At 44.1% G+C, this 22,552-nt stretch overlaps 1 protein-coding gene across 1 annotated transcript in view; it reads right to left on the bottom strand.

Annotated features, from left to right (window-relative positions):
• Positions 1–2,744: 2,744 nt before the first annotated feature.
• The window catches only part of LOC126176848 (beta-1,3-glucan-binding protein 2-like), a 47,948-nt gene continuing 28,140 nt past the window's right edge, over positions 2,745–22,552 (bottom strand). Inside the window, exons 2-4 of the mRNA XM_049924036.1 lie at positions 17,951–18,178; positions 13,104–13,165; positions 2,745–3,134 (exon numbers count right to left, since the gene is read on the bottom strand). Coding sequence (XP_049779993.1) covers positions 2,895–3,134; positions 13,104–13,165; positions 17,951–18,178 — 530 coding nt within the window. The 3' untranslated portion in view covers positions 2,745–2,894. The remainder of the gene's footprint in view (positions 3,135–13,103; positions 13,166–17,950; positions 18,179–22,552) is intronic.

Genomic DNA, 22,552 nt, shown 5'->3' with positions numbered 1-22,552 from the left:
TTATTTGTATTTTTACGCTGGGTCTTGCCTAGGGAAAACTGCTATCGAACGATTACATCGATAGGTCGTGTGAAGAATCAAAGTGTGTAGGATCTTTGGTGGTGTTAACTCTGCCGCGTGGAGCGCGGGCTGAGAGAGGGAGTCTGGCTTGAGTAGCGGGTGGAGCAGGTGTGTTGTGTGACGCTCCCGTGAGTTGCCGCGCTTTCGGGGTTTGGCAGCATGTAAATGCGCTCGACTTGCGATGGTAGTTTCTGACATGGTGTCGCGGACGGGAAGCATTAGCTGGCGCATATCAAGAGCCTGTTTCGTCTGGTGACCGTGTCGAGAAGAAGGCGCGCCAACATCCAGCTTCTGCAACAGCGACGGCCGACAGTGAGTGACTGTCGCCACCTCCTCGATCGACGGCATCGAACCTTCAATCAACCAACAAGGAAGACTGGAAGCACGTAAAGTTTTAGAACTGTATGGCAGACCTCAGCTTTTCAAACTGTACCATTTTCATAACTATAATTACAGCAATGTAGCATGAACATTTGTTGCTCATTGTCCCAATTGCATTACCAAGCAGGGTCCCTTCCTTTTCCGGAATGAACCCGAGTGTCGTTGAAATTCAAACGCCAGCATTAAAATAATAATATAGCATTTCACTGCTTTAATTTCAAAGTTCAGTTGAAGTATTCATAGCTAGCTACAATATTTAGATTACACAAGCACGAATTAAGAGTGCGAGTTTTGTTACCGTATTTTAGCTTACCTGTGACTGCAGCTCAGCTTGGTACATACTGAATTTTACTACTGTTAATTGTTCAGAATCATTTAATTTAAGTTCAAAGTTAAATCTCTTCTTTCTAAATTGCGTAGATTCAAGTAGCTTTTGAAATGATTGTTGAGGTAGTCCAAGACTAACCGTATTTTACTGAATTTCGATGTGCTTCAGAAAGAAAGCTCACTATTATCTTGAGTCACTAAATTAATTTTCGATTTTCCGGTTTTATTAATTCTTTTGCTAAATTAAGTCAGAGTGTAGCGAAATTTATTACTTTTGACAAACTTTCAGTTTTCACACTACACGTGTCAACCTTCAGTTGCCACGCTTCTAGTGCTAATTATATGTGTAATAACCTTTCTCTTTTCAGTTACTATAGTAATTGTCCTTAGGACTGGCGACCGTAATTTCCCCCAAATCTCAAATATCTAATTAGCGCCAATTAATTGTTAGCGTGACGACTGCACATTTACTTTCTTTATTAACTTTACCCCTTTTCAAAATTAATTTCCACCAGTTTCATTTGCATTTTTCCTTTCATTTAGATGTAACCCTTTCCTCCCTCTTTACCGACAAATTAACTTCGGTGACGATTGCTTTTCCAAAATTCCCATTAGATACATGCGGTTTCATTTTTCACTGGCATTAAGGTCGATAAGTGAGGGGGAGGTTATAAGTTTAATGTGGACTCCCACAATTTGGTATTTGTCACTAAAACATATCATAGCCAAAGATGAAAGAGGTTCTAACACAAAACTTTTGGATTAGTAGGCTGCCGCATCACATCATGATATGAACAGACAGCTTCTAAACAAGCCTTGGTGTCCCTCTTATTTAGCCTCAGCAAAATTCACCAGGGATTTCTAATATAATTTGTTTTTCTGGCAATATCAAAAGTGATGACAGTGCGACACCTATAGTTTTAAACGTTAGTCACGGGCAAGTCAATATTATTACAATGGCTTTCCTGGCTTTCCTCAAATCTGGCATTTCCTTAATTTTGAACTGACTCCCTATATAGCGCAGTCGCTCGTGAGCTTGGATACCATGCGTAGACCTGGGTTTGATTCTCGGTACTGTCAGGGATTTTTATTTGGCTAGGGGACTGGAACAGGGCGGGCTCAGCTTCCTGGTGCTAACTGAAAATCTGTGAGTACTTCAGTGAGAGGTAACGGCTCCAGGATGAAGAAAACCGACGAAAGACCAAAGCAATGTGCTGGCTCTACGCCCCTCCATACCGCATTCAGTGATGCCATTGACAGAGGGTGATACGGCAGTCGGTTGGTCCTGATCAACCCATCAAGGCCAAAACGAGGAACTTTGCTTTAATTAATTTGGAATCACTTTTCTCTTACTTTTCTAACCCTAAAAAACTGCACTAAGCCAACATCTGGCAGGATATGGTAGAGAGTTCCTGTATTGTCCAGTTAAGTAATACAATATTTCAAGTTACAGCAGTTATATTAGGGATGGGCAGGAAATTAGAGGGGAGAGGGTGGGTTGCAGCGCCAAACAGCTTGACCTGGCAGTGCAGCATCTCAACGATATGAACAGCAAATACTGGTAATCTCATATGAGCTGATTATAAACAGAAGTTTCATCATCCTGTGATCCTGCACATATTACAGTTGTATAGACTCTTGCACTGAAATGATTAAAATTTAGTTACTTGTGTGTACATAAAATCAGTGTGACCCATGTATTTTATTAATACAGTTGTTAATGAATTGTGGTGGCACCCAGTATGCAAGAACGAATATTTTGTTATGTATGTTCTGCTGTTCAAAATAAGTTAAACTAAATAGTGAACAACTAACTGAATTGACTGCTTCTGCGAGCTACATCAAACTCAAACCCTGCTTTCTGAATATCAGTTATTAAAATAATAAGATTAAATCAGAGCCTCCTTGACAGACGGGGAGTAGGATTGGTTACCCTAGGAGCTCCAAAAAATAAAAAATCAATCTCTATATCGAAGTTCAAGTTTTATCCTCATGTTTTATTAAAACGTTATTGTAAGGTACTTCAAGCCCTTTTTGAGAGAAATAAAGACCACCAGTCCTCGCCCATTTTGGATCAGTACTGTGAACCGGCTGTGTTGGGACAGTTGGCGGACAGCGGGCAGGGATCAGCGCCTGCTGCCGATGCGCTTGAAGGCCGACACGTCCTGCACGTCCGCGCCGGGGCCGACGCCGTCAGGGCGCTGCTGCTGCTGCTGCTGCTGCTGCTTCTGCAGCTGGTGCAGCCGCTCTCTGTGCAGCTCCTCGGCGTGCCGCATGCGCTGCTGGTGCAGTTCCTCTGCGTGGCGCAGCCGCTGCTCCGTCAGCGGGTCGACCGCACCGCCGCCGACGCCCTCATGGGGGCAGCCCTGCGCAACAGATGGCAGTGCTGACACAAACTGCGTGCAAAAAGACCGAGACTTTTACGAAATTTTTACTCCCGTAGCAAAATTCATCCCTTCAAACAAATGTCTGTCTTATCAGTGGCTTCACATACCACTCGAGAGGCAGTGGGATGTAAATCCCTCATAAACTTATTCTGGCTGTCAAGAAAAAACCGAAAAAAGTAATTTGCCAGCAGGTACAATTTGTGAGAAGTAATATTCGATGAGCATGTGGATAAACTAGCAAAACAGGCGCTGAACATGTTATCTGCAACTCCTGGTCTCATCCAGAATGAGTTTTCACTCTGCAGCGGAGTGTGCGCTGATATGAAACTTCCTGGCAGATTAAAACTGTGTGCCGGACCGAGACTCGAACTCGGGACATTTGCCTTTCGCGGGCAAGTGCTCTACCATCTGAGCTTCTGTAAAGTTTGGAAGGTAGGAGACGAGATACTGGCAGAGGTAAAGCTGTGAGGACGGGGCGTGAGTCGTGCTTGGGTAGCTCAGATGGTCGAGCACTTTCCCGCGAAAGGTAAAGGTCCCGAGTTCGATTCTCGGTCCGGTACACAGTTTTAATATGCCTCGTGGTCTCAAGATTAACGTCGCTGGATCTAGATCGTAAAGTCGCTGGTTTGATTCCCGGTCGGGTCGACGATTTTCTTCACTCGGGGCTCAATGTTTATGCTGTCACCGTTTCATCTTATCTTTATCACAACGAGGCACAATTTGTTGAAGTGGGATCAAATAGAAAGACTTGCACCAGACGGCCAAACAACCCTTAGACGGGATCTTCCAGTCCGTGCGATACGATCATTTCATTTCACCGAACACGCTACGAACACACGATTTCAAATTATCAAGAACTGAAATTAATAGTATCGTTAAAATCGAGCTTTGAAGGATGGGAAAGCAGGAGGAATCCATCTAAAATTATGAGAGGCAAAACTTATGTAGAAGTACAGGCAGATATTCTCCTTAAACTTTGGTTTCTTTCGTTCAAAGGAAACAGAAGAGAAATAACATCGCCAATAAGCATGAGAGCCAAACACATCTCATCAATATACAGGATGTTTATAAATGAATATCGGGGTTTTAACGCTTTATGATAGTTATTACACTAAACCTACAGTTATAAATGATATGTCAAATGAAAGAGCAACTCAAAACAGTTTTACCAAGAACCTTATAAATATTCAATGGGAGCACCATTTGTCACACGGTGGTTGAACTTCACTGTACACAATCGCTTGAAAGGCCGCAAGGGGCCCAATGACAGGGCTTGTTTGCATGGTCTCCACGTTCAATCGACCTAACACATGCGATTTTTTCCTTTGGGGCTTCATCAATGATCGTGCGTACGTGCCTCTACTACCAGCAGACCTCTCTGAATTAAGAAACCGGATTGAAGCAGCTGTTGCCATAATCACTGAAGACACACTTATCAACGTTTGGAAAGAACGCGGCTATAGACTTGATGTGTGCCGCGTGACAAAGGTGCTCACATTGAACATTTATAAGGTTCTTGGTAAAACTGTTTGAGTTGCTCTTTCATTTGACATATCATTTATAATACACTAAGCACATTCAGAAGGATGTAGGTTGCAGTAGGTACTGGGAGATGAAGGAGCTTGCACAGAATAGATTAGCATGGAGAGCTGCATCAAACCAGTCTCAGGACTGAAGACCACAACAACAACATCATTTATAACTGTAAGTTTAATACAATAAATGTAATGAAGCGTTAAAACCTCGATATTCATTTATAAACATCCTGTATTTTCTAGTTAGTCATATCGAATTAAAATTATTGAGTGACTATTCTGTGCGGGCGATGGAACGTCCATTGGAGATTTGAATCACGTGCTTCTCTCTTGCAGGCAGTACGACAGTCATCGAAGAGAATTATTGATCCATTTGGTAAATTCTAACCAACAGCTAGCTACTGCTGTCGACTATTTGCTATTGAATGTATATAAAATATTAGGTAAGTTTTTATGTGAATGTATTTATTGAAACAAAACTGTCGTATAAGCACGAAAAGAAAAATGTCCTACTATATTTGTGTCATACAATGTAATAATATGCACAATGCGCAACACAGTTATTAGGTTACATTTTCGAGACCCCTTAATTGTCTCCCGCAGTAATGCAAAAGTTTGAAAATGGACTCAAAGATGACTAAAACGTTTCTTTGTAATGGTGCAAAAGCGTGGCACCCTGCAAAGTCACCCTCGGGCTCGTGATGCTTTTGGCTGCTGGGCTTCGACAAATGCGAAAATTCGGCCAGAAGTTCTTGTGAGGTGCAAGGTGTCACAGTTGCACCAAGATTCACCACAATTCTGCCCAACGCCACCATCGTTCAGTTGTTGTTGTGGTCTTCAGTCCTGAGACTGGTTTGATGCAGATCTCCACGCTACTCTATCCTGTGCAAGCTTCTTCATCTCCCAATACGTACTGCAGCCTACATCCTTCTGAATCTGTTTTGTGTATTCATCTCTTTGTCTCCCTCTACGCTTTTTACCCTCCACGCTGCCCTCCAATACTAAATTGGTGATCCCTTGATGCCTCAGAACATGTCCTACCAACAGGTCCCTTCTTCTTGTCAAGTTGTGCCACAAACTCCTCTTCTCCCCAATCCTATTCAATACCTCCTCATTAGTTATGTGATCTACCCATGTAATCTTCAGCATTCTTCTGTAGCACCACATTTCGAAAGCTTCTACTCTCTTCTTGTCCAAACTATTTATCGTCCATGTTTCACTTCCATACATGGCTACACTCCATAGAAATACTTTCAGAAACGACTTCCTGACACTTAAATCTATACTCGATGTTAACAAATTTCTCTTCTTCAGAAACGCTTTCCTTGCCATTGCCAGTCTACATTTGATATCCTCTCTACTTCGACCATCATCAGTTATTTTTCTCCCCAAACAGTAAAACTCCTTTACTACTTTAAGTGTCTCATTTCCTAATCTAATTCCCTCAGCATCACCCGACTTAATTAGACTACATTCCATTATCATCGTTTTGTTTTTGTTGATGTTCATCTTATATCCTCCCTTCAAGACACTGTCCATTCCGTTCAACTGCTCTTCCAAGTCCTTTGCTGTCTCTGACAGAATTACAATGTCATCGGCGAACCTCAAAGTTTTTATCTCTTCTCCATGGATTGTAATACCTACTCCGAATTTTTCTTTTGTTTCCTTTACTGCTTGCTCAATATACAGATTGAATAACATCGGGGAGAGGCTACAACCCTGTCTTTCTCCCTTCCCCACCGCTGCTTCCCTTTCATGTCCCTCGACTCTTATAACTGCCATCTAGTTTCTGTACAAATTGTAAATAGCCTCTCGCTCCCTGTATTTTACCCCTGCCACCTTCAGAATTTGAAACAGAGTATTCCAGGCAACATTGTCAAAAGCTTTCTCCAAGTCTACAAATGCTAGAAACTTAGGTTTGCCTTTCCTTAATCTTTCTTCAAAGATAAGTCGTAAGGTCAGTATTGCCTCACGTGTTCCAGTATTTCTACGGAATCCAAACTGATCTTCCCCGAGGTCCTCTTCTACTAGTTTTTCCATTCGTCTGTAAAGAATTCGCGTTAGTATTTTGCAGCTGTGACTTATTAAACTGATAGTTCGGTAATTTTCACATCCGTCAACGCCTGCTTTCTTTGGAATTGGAATTATTATATTCTTCTTGAAGTCCGAGGGTATTTCGCCTGTCTCATACATTTTGCTCACCAGATGGTAGAGTTTTGTCAGGACTGGCTCTCCCAAGGCTGTCAGTAGTTCTAATGGAATATTGTATACTCCTGGGGCCTTGTTCCGACTTAGGTGTTTCAGTGCTCTATCAAATTTTTTACGCAGTATCATATCTCCCATTTCATCTTCATCTACATCCTCTTCCCTTTCTATAACACTGCCTCAAGTACATCGCCCTTGTATAGTCCCTCTATATACTCCTTCCACCTTTCTGCTTTCCCTTCTTTGCTTAGAACTGGGTTTCCATCTGAGCTCTTGATATTCATACAAGTGGTTCTCTTTTCTCCAAAGGTCTCTTTAATTTTTCTGTAGGCAGTATCTATCTTACCCCTGGTGAGATAAGCCTCTACATCTTTACATTTGTCCTCTAGCCATGCCTGCTTAGCCATTTTGCACTTCCTGTCGATCTCATTTTTGAGACGTTTGTATTCCTTTTTGCCTGCTTCCTTTACTGCATTTTTATATTTTCTCCTTTCATCAATTAAATTCAGTATTTCTTCTGTTACCCAAGGATATTTACTAGCCCTCGTCTTTTTACCTACTTGATCCTCTGCTGCCGTCACTATTTCATCCCTCAAAGCTACCCATTCTTTTTCTACTGTATTTCTTTCCCCCATTCTTGTCAATTGTACCCTTATGCTCTCCCTGAAACTCTGTACAACCTCTGGTTTAGTCAGTTTATCCAGGTCCCATCTCCTTAAATTCCCACCTTTTTGCAGTGTCTTCAGTTTTAATCTGCAGCTCATAACCAATAGATTGTGGTCAGAGTCCACATCTGCTCCTGGAAATGTCTTACAATTTAAAACCTGATTCCTAAATCTCTGTCTTACCATTATATAATCTATCAGAAACCTGTCAGTATCTCCAGGCTTCTTCCATGTATACAACCTCCTTTTACGACTCTTGATCCAAGTGTTAGCTATGGTTAAGTTGTGCTGTGTGCAAAATTCTACCAGGCGGCTTCCTCTTTCATTTCTTCCCCCAATCCATATTCACCTACTACATTTCCTTATCTTCCTTTTGCTATGTTATTTGTAGTAGCTTACCCGTACCCCTATTTTTTTATTCATTATTAAACCTACTCCTGCATGACCCCTATTTGATTTTGTATTTATAACCCTGTATTCACCTGACCAAAAGTCTTGTTCCTTCTGCCACCGAACTTCGCTAATTCTCACTATATCTAACTTTAACCTATCCATTTACCTTTTTAAATTTTCTAATCTACCTGCCCGATTAAGGGATCTGACATTCCACGCTCTGATCCGTAGAACGCCAGTTTTCTTTCTCCTGATAATGACGTCCTCCTGAGTAGTCCCCGCCCGGAGATCCGAATGGGGGACTATTTTACCTCCGGAATATTTTACCCAACAGGACGCCATCATCATTTATCCATACAGTAAAGCTGCATGCCCTCGGGAAAAATTACGGCTGTAGTTTCCCCTTGCTTTCAGCCGTTCGCAGTACCAGCACTGCAAGGCCGTTTTGGTTAGTGTTACAAGGCCAGATCAGTCAACCATCCCGACTGTTGCCCCTGCAACTACTGAAAAGGCTGCTGCCCCTCTTCAGGAACCATACGTTTGTCTGGCCTCTCAACAGATACCCCTCCGTTGTGGTTGCACCTACGGTACGGCTATCTGTATCGCTGAGGCACGCAAGCCTCGCCACCAACGGCATGGTCTATGGTTCATGGGGGTAGGGGGGGGGGGGGGAGCGTCGCTCAGTATCGACACGAAAAGGCGTGGAGGGGTGGCATAAATGAAGTCATTGAAACCACCCTTTCCCTTGGGGCGATGACTCCCAGACTTCGCGCAGTAGAAAAAGAAAGTTGATTGGTTGGTTGGTTGGTTGTTTTGGGGAATGAGACCAGACAGCGAGGTCATCGGTCTCATCGGATTAGGGAAGGACGGGGAAGGATGTCGGCCGTGCCCTTTGAAGGGAACCATCCCGGCTTTTGTCTAGAGCGATTTAGGGAAATCACGGAAAACCCAAATCAGGATGGCCGGAAGCGGGATTGAACTGTCGTCCTCCCGAATGCGAGTCCAGTGTCTAACCACTGCGCCACCTCGCTCGGTTAAGAAAGTTGAACGCGATAGGAAGCAGCAAAGGGTGTTTATACTTTTTCAGCTGTCCTATTCCGCGATCGCTTGTGGCTTGATCATGGAGAGTTGCGATATTAGCACATGCATGAATAAAACAGCAACGGGCCCCTCTAAGACCTCCCAGTTCATTAACATCCTCGGTGACACTCAAGGACCTTTATAGAGCAAGCAAGCGCTTTTCAATGCATTCAGTGTGTTGCATACACAGAGGCTAGACAACAAAATGGAAACATCAAAAACCAACATATTACCATGCGTAATATGGTGTAGGAGAGCAGTTGACATTTAAAATACACTCCTGGAAATGGAAAAAAGAACACATTGACACCGGTGTGTCAGACCCACCATACTTGCTCCGGACACTGCGAGAGGGCTGTACAAGCAATGATCACACGCACGGCACAGCGGACACAACCAGGAACCGCGGTCTTGGCCGTCGAATGGCGCTAGCTGCGCAGCATTTGTGCACCGCCGCCGTCAGTGTCAGCCAGTTTGCCATGGCATACGGAGCTCCATCGCAGTCTTTAACACTGGTAGCATGCCGCGACAGCGTGGACGTCAACCGTATGTGCAGTTGACGGACTTTGAGCGAGGGCGTATAGTGGGCATGCGGGAGGCCGGGTGGACGTACCGCCAAATTGCTCAACACGTGGGGCGTGAGGTCTCCACAGTACATCGATGTTGTCGCCAGTGGTCGGCGGAAGGTGCACGTGCCCGTCGACCTGGGACCGGACCGCAGCGACGCACGGATGCACGCCAAGACCGTAGAATCCTTCGCAATGCCGTAGGGGACCGCACCGCCACTTCCCAGCAAATTAGGGACACTGTTGCTCCTGGGGTATCGGCGAGGACCATTCGCAACCGTCTCCATGAAGCTGGGCTACGGTCCCGCACACCGTTAGGCCGTCTTCCGCTCACGCCCCAACATCGTGCAGCCCGCCTCCAGTGGTGTCGCGACAGGCGTGAATGGAGGGACGAATGGAGACGTGTCGTCTTCAGCGATGAGAGTCGCTTCTGCCTTGGTGCCAATGATGGTCGTATGCGTGTTTGGCGCCGTGCAGGTGAGCGCCACAATCAGGACTGCATACGACCGAGGCACACAGGGCCAACATCCGGCATCATGGTGTGGGGAGCGATCTCCTACACTGGCCGTACACCACTGGTGATCGTCGAGGGGACACTGAATAGTGCACGGTACATCCAAACCGCCATCGAACCCATCGTTCTACCATTCCTAGACCGGCAAGGGAACTTGCTGTTCCAACAGGACAATGCACGTCCGCATGTATCCCGTGCCACCCAACGTGCTCTAGAAGGTGTAAGTCAACTACCCTGGCCAGCAAGATCTCCGGATCTGTCCCCCATTGAGCATGTTTGGGACTGGATGAAGCGTCGTCTCACGCGGTCTGCACGTCCAGTACGAACTCTGGTCCAATTGAGGCGCCAGGTGGAAATGGCATGGCAAGCCGTTCCACAGGACTACATCCAGCATCTCTACGATCGTCTCCATGGGTGAATAGCAGGCTGCATTGCTGCGAAAGGTGGATATACACTGTACTAGTGCCGACATTGTGCATGCTCTGTTGCCTGTGTCTGTGTGCCTGTGGTTCTGTCAGTGTGATCATGTGATGTATCTGACCCTAGGAACGTGTCAATAAAGTTTCCCCTTCCTGGGACAATGTGTTCACGGTGTTCTTATTTTAATTTCCAGGAGTGTAGATTCCAGTCATGTCGGAATGGATAAACACGGGCCCTTTTCGAAGGAATCTTATTCCATTGTTGCTCCAAAATAATAGAAGTTAACGACGGCGAAAGTGGATAGCGATCGAGCACCCTTCTCTCCAAAGTAGAACCGAAAGCTCAATTGCGTTAAGATCTGATGACTGTGGTAGTCAGGGCATCCTCGCGCTCACAAAGGCGGTCCCAGGCGATACCAGCTGTTTCAACAGGGGCCCTGCCCTCTTGTAGCACAGCGCCACCACTGCAAACAAAAGTAGTACCACGGGATGGACCTCATCAGCCAAAATGGTCACATAATTGTTGGCAGTAATGCGACCTTGTAGAGTGGCAAAGAAGCTCATGGAACGCCTCGATGTGGCTCCCCAAATCATCACTGAACCCCCGCCATGCTACACTTTTGGGACATAAAATTCGCCAGAAGTTGGAAACAGTGTGAAACAAGACTCAGCCTTCCAAATGACTTTCTTCCGTTGATCCATAGTCCAGGTTTTATGGCGCTGGCACTAAGTTTTCCTGTTATGGTTGTTTGTATCACTGATGAGCGGTTTTGGCATTCCAACTCGCCCTGGAATTACCTGCTTATGGAGCCCCCTTGCTCTTGTTTCATAGCTGACGGCTTCACGTGTGTGAAATTCAGCTGTGGAGAGACTTTTGTAGCTGTCGTTCTCTTATTTCTCGTCACAGTGCTCGTCAATGATCGTCTGTCACGATTAGTCAACACACACTTCCGTCCGCGTTCTGAGTTAGCGGATAATGTTTTTCCGCTTTTCCTGTATGCGTCGTAAGTCTTTGATGTGGTGCCTCTTGGAACACCAAACACTTAGACTCCCTTGGTTATGGACGCACCCACTGCTCGAGCATCAATAACTTTCCGACGTTCGCATTCCCTCCGACAAAGAATACCGTTCTGAGCACGACTGCCACTGACAACGTATTGAGGACGTCGCAGAGGTGCCGTTCGTGGTCAGATACAACACTGCAACCTGCAGACTTAGTTGGCATTCATGTTTGAGCATTCATATCTCAAGACCTTGGGGAAGATCAGTTTGGATTCCGTAGAAATACTGGAACACGTGAGGCAATACTGACCTTACGACTTATCTTAGAAGAAAGATTAAGGAAAGGCAAACATACGTTTCTAGCATTTGTAGACTTTGAGAAAGCTTTTGACAATGTTGACTGGAATACTCTCTTTCAAATTCTAAAGGTGGCAGGGGTAAAATACAGGGAGCGAGAGGCTATTTACAATTTGTACAGAAACTAGATGGCAGTTATAAGAGTCGAGGGACATGAAAGGGAAGCAGCGGTGGGGAAGGGAGAAAGACAGGGTTGTAGCCTCTCCCCGATGTTATTCAATCTGTATATTGAGCAAGCAGTAAAGGAAACAAAAGAAAAATTCGGAGTAGGTATTACAATCCATGGAGAAGAGATAAAAACTTTGAGGTTCGCCGATGACATTGTAATTCTGTCAGAGACAGCAAAGGACTTGGAAGAGCAGTTGAACGGAATGGACAGTGTCTTGAAGGGAGGATATAAGATGAACATCAACAAAAACAAAACGATGATAATGGAATGTAGTCTAATTAAGTCGGGTGATGCTGAGGGAATTAGATTAGGAAATGAGACACTTAAAGTAGTAAAGGAGTTTTGCTATTTGGGGAGCAAAATAACTGATGATGGTCGAAGTAGAGAGGATATAAAATCTAGACTGGCAATGGCAAGGAAAGCGTTTCTGAAGAAGAAAAATTTGTTAACATCGAGTATGGATTTAAGTATCAGGAAGTCATTTCTGAAAGTATTTGTATGGAGTGTAGCCACGTATGGAAGTGAAACATGGACGGTAAATAGTTTGGACAAGAAGAGAATAGAAGCTTTCGAAATGTGGTGCTACAGAAGAATGCTGAAGATTAGATGGATAGATCACATAACTAATGAGGAAGTATTGAATAGGATTGGGGAGAAGAGAAGTTTGTGGCACAACTTGACCAGAAGAAGGGATCGGTTGGTAGGACATGTTCTGAGGCATCAAGGGATCACCAATTTAGTATTGGAGGGCAGCGTGGAGGGTAAAAATCGTAGGGGAGACCAAGAGATGAATACACTAAGCAGATTCTGAAGGATGTAGGTTGCAGTAGGTACTGGGAGATGAAGAAGCTTGCACAGGATAGAGTAGCATGGAGAGTTGCATCAAACCAGTCTCAGGACTGAAGACCACAACAACAACAACAACAACAACAACAACATCTCAAGACGCTTCCATATTTTTGGCCAAACCTCATAGAGTGTGTAGAATATAGTGTAGTGTATAGCATAGTGTAGTTTAGTTGCTCAGCAGACAGGGTACATACCTGGGGGCAGTGCTGGGATGAGCCCAACGGAGGAAGTGCTGGCGCGTTTTTGTCCACCAGCTCTGTGTACAAAAGATGTACCCATTACGGCGTTGCAGACTCAGGCGCATTGCAAGTTTAAATACAAATAACTTACTCGTTCTATTATGTTACTACGTTTCACAACCTGTCGGTCACAAAACAATAAATGGTAAGGTTTAAATCCCAAATTTTATCTGTATGTTAATACCTAAAAGAGTTTAATGTTTTCAGTAAAATCCTGGCACTATTGTATGACTTTCTTTAAAGTAAAAGGCCAAATAGTCGGGTTATAATTACTGTAAGCCTCATCGAACACACACTTCGTTGCAGAATGGAAGCTCTATTTAGAGAGAGTCGTTGCGATTTGATAACCGGGCAAACCACATTGTGTTGAAACGTTATTGATAGTCTCAAGCGGGGAGCATTTTGCGGAAGCAAGTCAGTCAAAATCTCTGGTTATTGCAAACGGAGTCGTTTGAGTTATTCTTTTGAAGTTGATGGCGGCTTAGGAGAAACTGCAATCCATCTAAATCTACATGGATACTCTGCAAATCACATTTAAGTGCCTGGCAGAGGGTTCATCGAACTACCTTCACAATTCTCTATTATTCCAATCTCGTATAGCGCGCGGAAAGAATGAACACCTATATCTTTCCGTAAGAGCTCTGATTTCCCTTATTTTGTCGTGGTGATCGTTCCTCCCTATGTAGGTCGGTGTCAACAAAATATTTTCGCATTCGGTGGAGAAAATTGGTGATTGGAATTTTGTGAGAAGATTCCGTCGCATCGAAACCGCCTTTCTTTTAATGATGTCCAGACCAAATCCTTTATCATTTCTGTGACACTCTCTCTCATATTTTCCGATAATACAAAACGTGCTGCCTTTCTTTGAACTTTTTCGATGGACTCCGTCAGTCCTACCTGGTAAGGATCCCACACCGCGCAGCAGTATTCTAAAATAGGACGGACAAGAGTAGTGTAGGCAGTCTCCTTAGTAGGTCTGTTTACATTTTCTAAGTTTCCTGACAATAAAACGTAGTCAGTGCGTCGACTGATCAGACTTTTACATCAGGCTATGTAGGCTGAGAGCTTTCCAAAAGTAGCCTGACATTTAGTAACAAGAAAATGTTTTTTAGCGTTATTTGAGATGCGTCGACTTCATACAGTCCATTGACGTCCCAGGCAGAGTGCGGATAAGCAATTTGTTGGCACCGTAAATTTTCTGTAGAGTGATTGCGAAATTGCTTCCTTTTATTTAGCCCTCTGCTATGCACGCCTCCGTAACTAAGATTACTAACGCATGCCAATACTGATGTATTCCACCCGAAGGTTCCCGGCTGCCATTGTCATGCTGCTTTAACACATCGTACGTAGTGTTAGTCAAATGTTAAAAACATATGACATACTGCCCACGTATCTGAGTCCCAGCAATGTGTAATTTCACGTACTGTCCTCAAAGATGTACGCTTGAATATTTGACGGATTTTGAGTTCCGAAATTTAAACTGCTAAGATACGAAATCTGACAGGGCACCATTAAATTGTGTCAAACCATTTTGAAAATTTAAACAAAAATCTTGTGTTGTAGTAATGACGTGCAGTTTTCTGCCATATTCATACATACTGGTACAAAAATATAGGTCTAAGTTAAATCTAGCATTCTCTGACAAGTTTAACACATATATTTTTAAGAAAATTAAAGTAGCTAATGTAAAAATGCATTTCATGCATATAAACATTTTTATTTATAATATACAGAAGTGAACACCTATTAAAAGTAATACATCATTTTGTAATCAATATCACTGGCTTGTATTGACAGCTTGGCACTACACTGACACGTATAATCGGTAATTAGTAGGTCTTGTTATTTTTTACATGGCATAAATAACCTGCGTACGGGAGCTGCCACATTAGGGAAACTACCAGCACTTATCATACAAATCTCGCAATAGTGCCATAAGGCTCCGAAACACTGAAGTTGCTGATAGAATAATGATTCTGCTGTAAAACGCAAAAGACTATCCTCTGGACGATATCCACCATAGGGTGTGTTTCCTCAGATTGTTCAATTGTGTGTGAGTTCCTAGGACCAAACTGCTGAGGTCATCGGTCCCTAGACTTACACACTACATAAACTAAGTTAAGCTAAAAACGGCACACACACCCATGCCCGAGGGAGCACTCGAACCTCCGGCAGGAGAGGCCGTTACCCGGCGCCTCATTGGCTAACTGGTAATTACACAGGTATGGGCTTGTGACAAACGTAACTACAATATGTGGGTGAAGCCCGAGATTCCCAGCCCCGCCATACTTACTTACACAATCAGTAAAGGTACGCTGACGTATCATAATATTAAATTTGCAATAAAAAAACAGCGTGTGGCGGTAACAATGATGGAAAGTGGATTATCTGACACGTGTAATAACTGAGTGAAGCACACGTCTCACTCCCACGGGAAAAGAAAGGGCAACCGAGGAAGTTGCGTAGAAGCTGTGCTGACATAAGTTCGATACTTACTATTTGGATTAACTGCTTCAGAATGGCAAACCATTCCCGATTACAAACCTGCATTGTGCAAAGAGTGCAGAGGTACTAAATTGTGTGTTGCGCCTAGAAGCTCTATTGACGAAGTGTCTAACTACAGTGAGCTGTATGCACACGCTACTTCCCATTGTATGACGTACTGTTAGGGGGGGGGGGGGGGGGGGAAGGAAGACCTGGTGATATGGAGTATTTCTGACATTTTGGAAGACGACTTGTAAGTACCAATAAAAAGGTTACATTTGCAATCCTGTTGAAAATCTGGGTGATAACGATTTTTAAATCATTTTCTTGAAAGAAAAACACCTGACTACACGATGTTTTTTCCTTTTCTTAAACGCTTCCGCAAGTTGTCGCAACGAGAAGTTTCGTGAATGATACTTAATTTGCGAGGCACATGTTCGAAAACTTGTCAAACTCTTTCAACATTTTGAATATTACCGCTACGTAAGGCCGCAGTACTGCGAGCGAACTGTAAAGAATCAAAAATGGTTCAAATGGCTCTGAGCACTATGGGACTTAACATCTATGGTCATCAGTCCCCTAGAACTTAGAACTACTGAAACCTAACTAACCTAAGGACAGCACACAACACCCAGCCATCAAGAGGCAGAGAAAATCCCTGACCCCGCCGGGAATCGAACCCGGGAACCCGCGCGTGGGAAACGAGAACGCTACCGCACGACCACGAGATGCGGGCTGTAAAGAATCGCTCTGTGCTTAACCACTAACCTGCCTTCCTTATGAGATAATCAACGTCAGCTAATAAGCTCCGCCCGCTCAAGACAACACACAACACAAGCCTCTCCTGAAGGGAAGCGGGGCGGGGGGGGGGGGGGGGGGGTCGAGTAGAATTCACACTACTCTTCGCTGTCGTGACGTCACTAATGGGTTTTCGATTATCGCGTTTTGCGAGCGTGTGTGGACGACTTATGTGTAAGCTGTGTGCATTTTGATTACTCATTTCCTTTGTAATGTGTGTGCCACAGTGTGTCATTTCAAATCAATGACGCAATAAAAATGTATCACAAACTTGCAGTAACGGTATCAGAATTGAAGAAATATTAGGATAGCAAAAACATGACATATCGGTCGCGCGAATAAGCTGTTGCATAGTGGGTACTGTCGTGGTTTATGAAGTGGAAGGATATGGGTTCGCATCCTATTCCGCGCAAATTTTTTTTTCATCTGTTGTTAACACAATCTGGAACTTCGTTATGAGTGTAGTACGAGTGTCTTCTGCAGTGTTTGATGTTTTTTAACATTTCCGTCTGATTAGACAACCAAGGCTGAAATAAATATTCGGGTGTTTATTTCTGATTATGTGGTGTGTGTGGTTAGGCAGGAATCTAAGATGGCAGGCTTACAGTGGTGCCAGTGAAACGACAGGCAATATAATTCGTATTCTTCCTTGCCATAAATGCTTAGCTGTTTATTTCCGTATATGTGACGATTTCGGAATGTGTGGTTAGAGAGGAACCTGAGAGGGCCGTTTAAATTGCTGCGAGTGAAACGATGAGCAGTAAAACTCATAATCTTCCTTGTCACAAATGTTTCACACGTTGCGCAACCACAAACACATCCCTTAAAGAGTTCTCGCTACGACTCTGGTTTTCTGTGGTGTCACCGCCAGACACCACACTTGCTAGGTGGTAGCTTTAAATCGGCCGCGGTCCATTAGTACACGTCGGACCCGCGTGTCGCCACTGTCAGTAATTGCAGACCGAGCGCCACCACACTGCAGGTCTAGAGAGACGTACTAGCACTCGCCCCAGTTGTACGACGACTTTGCTAGCGACTACACTGACGAAGCCTTTCTCTCATTTGCCGAGAGACAGTTAGAATAGCCTTCAGCTAAGTCCATGGCTACGACCTTTGCAAGGCGCCATTAACCATTTCAAGAGAGAATCTCACTTGTATCATCCAGAATGCTGTATTCAAATGATGGATTAAAGTTAAGTATTCCAGCAGCTACGTACTTTTCTTTATACCATTCATTACGTATCCTGTTCCAGACGTCACGCCACACGGCGTGTGTAATCGCGTGCCTTTCGGTTACCCGTCACTGTGGACTGGCTGTCTTGTCAGTCCACTACATTTTCTCCTGCCACTAACACATGCAAGAATGCCAGCTCGATGCTACAGCGATCGAGAAATCTAAAGCTTCGTTTCTGGTTGCCCTGACAGCGCCACTACGACACGATTACGTCAGTTCCTGTAAAAAGCAGCGTGAAACGTACTCGACCACCCGAAGGGCATGTGGAAGTAGCAGTGGTACCAACCTGTGACCGTGAAGGTGCCGCCGTCCCTGCGGAACCCCAGGCCGTCGCGCTTAACGTAGAGCCAGTAGTTGATGCGGTCGCCGGGTCGCAGCGCCGTCTTGTGGTCCTCGAAGACCCAGCGGCCGTCGCGCGGTCGCAACACGTCGGCGGACAGCTGTCCAGCTTCCAGGTCGTGCATCTCCGTGTTGATGTTGGCGTGCACCGCGAACAGCTCCACGCCCGGCTCGTCTGCAAGAGAAAGGGCCCCGCCTCAGTCAGCAGTAAAGCCACACGGCTGACAGCATACACCGACGGTTGAAACACTTTTGTTGACGATAATGGCTTCTTCTTGTGGCTTTCTCCTCTGATGAATTCTAATATGCTAAACAAACAAACTGCATCGCGCACAATTTATTTTTACAATTAGTACTGAATATTTAAAAACAATGCGCTTCTAGTGATTTAAAAGGTATACAAGGGCGTTTGAAAAGTCCGTGCAAAAATTAAAACTACTACATGTTTGGAGTAAACCTTTCTTTATTTTTCGACATAGTCTCCTTTTAAACTTATACGCTTCGTCCAACGCTGTTCTAATGTGTTGATCCCTTCGGAATAATAGGAACTGTCTGCAAAATAGCTATTAGTTGCTGCAATCACCTCCTCGTTTGAATAAAATCTTTGTCCCGCCAGCCATTTCTTCAAATTGGGGAACAAATAGTAGTCCGAGGGAGCCAATTCTGGAGAACAGGGGGGATGTGAAACGAGTTGGAATCCTATTTCCATTAATTTTGCGACCACAACTGCTGAGGTGTGTGGTGGTGCACTGTCATGATGGAAAAGGACTTTTCTGCGGTCCAATCGCCGGCGTTTTTCTTGCAGCACGGTTTTCAAACGGTCCAATAACGATGAATAATATGCACTTGTAATATTTTCAGCCCTTTTCCAGATAGTCGATGAGGATTATCCCTTGTGAATCCCAAAAGACAGTCGTCATAACCTTTCCGGCCGAAGGACTGGTCTTCGCCTTTTTTGGTGCAGATTCTCCTCTGGTAACCCAATGTTTAGGTTGTTGTTTCGTCTCAGGAGTATAGTAATGTATCCATGTTTCATCCACAGTGACGAAACGATGCTTACAGTCCTGCGGATTCTTCATGAACAGTTGCAAACCATCCTTGCAACACTTCAAACGATTCCGTTTTTGGTCAAGCGTGAGCAATCGCGGAACTCATTTTGCGGATAGCATTCTCATATCCAAATGTTTATGCAAAATATTATGTACCCGTTCATTCGAGATGCCCATAGCACTAGCAATCTCACGCAGCTTAACTCTTCTGTCATCCATCACCATATCATGGATTTTATCAATGATCTCGGCAGTCGTAACCTCCACAGGGCGTCCAGAACGTTCAGTATCACTTGCGCCCATATGGCCACTCCGAAAATTTTGAAATCACTTATAAACTGTTCTAATCGAAGATGCAGAGTCCTGATGTGGTTTGCCTTCCATAAAGTATTGTTTAATCACCACACGAAATTCTTCTTCGTCATTTTTTGACAATCACTCGACTTCCTTGATTCACAAGAATACCAAACACAAAGAAATAGACCAGTAGGGCTGAAACCTGGTGTGCGTTCTTTCCAAAGATGCTACTAACTCGTACTTTACTGTGAAATATTAGCTTGGTGCATACGTTCGTAGTGTTTTAGTTTTGCATGTTGGTGTCCCGGCTGCTATGTTTATTTATCGATTGTCATTTTTTTATTTGTGGTTCACTGTTGCTGTCTAATATTACATTCTGTCATTTCGTCACGTCATTTTATTATTTGTAGTTCACTGTTGCTGTTTGAGCTTACACATTGTCATTTGGAGATAGTGAGTGGAGCTGTGGACGCTGGAAAATGGAGTGCCAAATGGAGAAATCGTAACATTCCCGACATATTCTTCTGTTTGAGTTCAATAGCGGGGAGACGGCAGGGTAGGCGGCCATGTATGGGGACAATGTCAGTGTACAGAGCACCGCAAGAAAATGGTTTTCTGGTTTTGAGGAAAATCGTTTTGACATTAGTAACTCTCCACGTTCAGGAAGTCCTTCCGGGTTTGATGAAGATCGTTAAAACGCATTAATCCACGGCAGTTTATCCGAGAACTGGCGAATATGATAAATCGTCTGACATTTGTATGCAATGGGAAAGGTTAAAAAATCGGGTGTATGGGTACCGCGTGCCAAAAATCAGCGGCTGGACATATGTCTGTCTCTGCTTGCACGTTATCAACGGGCTCGTGAACAACAACAACCATTCCTATCCTGTATCGTTACTGGTGGTGAACACTCTACTAGGAACTTCCTTGTCGGATGAAAACGTTCTCTGAACCTAGCTCGACGAGTTCTTCGCCTCAAAACCATGTGACTTCTGCAGTCGCAGAGTCGGAAAGTTACCCCAGCATTGACAGACAAACAGTGAAGGTGAGATTTTTTTTTCTGGGCATCAGACTTCTGACTGGTTTGATGCGGCCCGCCCCGAATTCCTCTCCTGTGCCAACCTCTTACTCTCAAAGTAGCACCTGCAACCTACGTCCTCAATTATTTGCTGGATGTAGTCCAATCTCTGTCTTCCTCTACAGTTTTTTCCCTTTACAGCTCCCTCTAGTACCATGAAAAACATTCCCTCATGTCTTAACAGATGTCCTATCCCTTCTCCTTGTCAGTGTTTTCCACATATTCCTTTCCTCTCCGATTCTGCGGAGAACCTCCTCATTCCTTACCTTATCAGTCCACCTAATTTCAACATTCGTCTGTAGCACCATATCGCTAATGCTTCGATTCTCTTCTGTTCCGGTTTCCCCACAGTCCGTGTTTCATTACCATACAATGCTTTACTCAAGACTTACACTCTCAGAAATTTCTTCCTCAAATTAAGACCGATGTTTGATATTAATAGACCTCTCTTGGCCAGGAACGCCCTTTTTGCCATTGCTAGCCTGCTTGTGATGTCCTCCTTGCTCCGTCCGTCATTGGTTATTTTACTGCCTACGTAGCAGAATTCCTTAACTTCATTGACTTCGTGACCATCAATTCTGATGTTAAGTTCCTCGCTGTTCTCATTTCTACTACTTCTCATTTCCTTCGTCTTTCTTCGATTTACTCTCAACCCATACTCTGTACTCATTAGACTGTTCATTCCGTTCAGATCATGTAACTCTTCTTGACTTTCACTCAGGATAGCAATGTCATCAGCGAATCGTTTCATTGATATCCTTTCACCTTGAATTTTAATTCGACTCCTGAGCGTTTCTTTTTTTCCATCATTGCTTCCTCGATATACGGATTGAACAGTGGGGGCGAAAGGCTACATCCTCGTCTTACACCCATTTTTAATACGAGCACTTCGTTCTTAGTCGTCCACTCTTATTATTCCCTCTTGGCTGTTGTACTTATTGAATATGACCCGTCTCTCCCTACAGCTTACCCCTGTTTTTCTCAGAATTTCGAACATCTTGAACCATTTTACATTGTCGACGCTTTTTCCAGGTCCACAAATCCTATGAACATGTCTTGATTTTTCTTTAGTCTTGCTTGCATTATTAACCGCAACATCAGAATTGCCTCTCTCGTGCCTTTACTTTTCCTATTATTGATAACTAAAGTCTCTGTATGAAACGTCCCCTTAGAACAATTTATACATGACTGTGCCTAACCTGACACACAATATTTTTAGCGCAACGCAATCTGACTATCAAAGATCCCTGCAAAAGAATGGCCCTGAGTAACATTAAACTATACCTTTCACAAATAACTTACCTCACAAAAATCTTCATTACTCGAACTACTGCAATACAGCGAGTGCCACTACTGCCAGCTAAATAAACGATTCAAACTACGGAAGTCAGTAACTACTGATAGGGATAGTTAGCAAATGAAAGATTTTAATAGAGAACAAACACTGTATTTACCTTAATAATCATAATATATATAGCAGTTCAATTTCAAAACTTCCGCCATCTCTCTCCCCACATCCACCACTGCTGGCGGCTCACCTCCAACTGCGCAACGCTACGCGCTGTTCACATCCAGCTGCCGCTGCCTAACACTACAATGGCAGACAACAATGCAAACTAGCCACAGGCTGCACAGAGCACAGCCAGTGATTTTCGTACAGAGCGCTACGTAACGTTGCCAATAAGAAAACATAAACAGCCTACTTACATCTGTTGTGAGTGTCTGTTCTGTTTATTAAACTTATGGTAAAACGCTACGAACTTATGCACCAACCCAAGATAATAACGTGCTACCAAACATCAACTTGCAACTGTTTGCAAATGGCGAAGCAATTATAACCAGAGAAAGAAACTAAACTGTACACTCAAACCCAGAGGACCATGCAATGCCGACCTGCTGTTATCCTCTGCCATATGGCATAATTCGCCTGTGGTACAAAGGAGCATAGAGTTAGCAAACCGCTCTCCTAGTCGCCGTCGGCTTTCCAGACCTGGGAACAGCTTCTTCTCTTTCAAGTAGCTACTCACCTGGCATCACAGTGCTGAACTCACCCCGTTACAGTCCTCCTACCACGGACACCTCTTCAACAGTACCGAGACTGAACCTGGGTCCTCCACACGGCCGT

The sequence above is a fragment of the Schistocerca cancellata genome, chromosome 3, assembly GCF_023864275.1.
Source record: "Schistocerca cancellata isolate TAMUIC-IGC-003103 chromosome 3, iqSchCanc2.1, whole genome shotgun sequence".
Classification (NCBI taxonomy): domain Eukaryota; kingdom Metazoa; phylum Arthropoda; class Insecta; order Orthoptera; family Acrididae; genus Schistocerca; species Schistocerca cancellata.
This window is presented reverse-complemented; position numbering and strand designations above follow the sequence as displayed.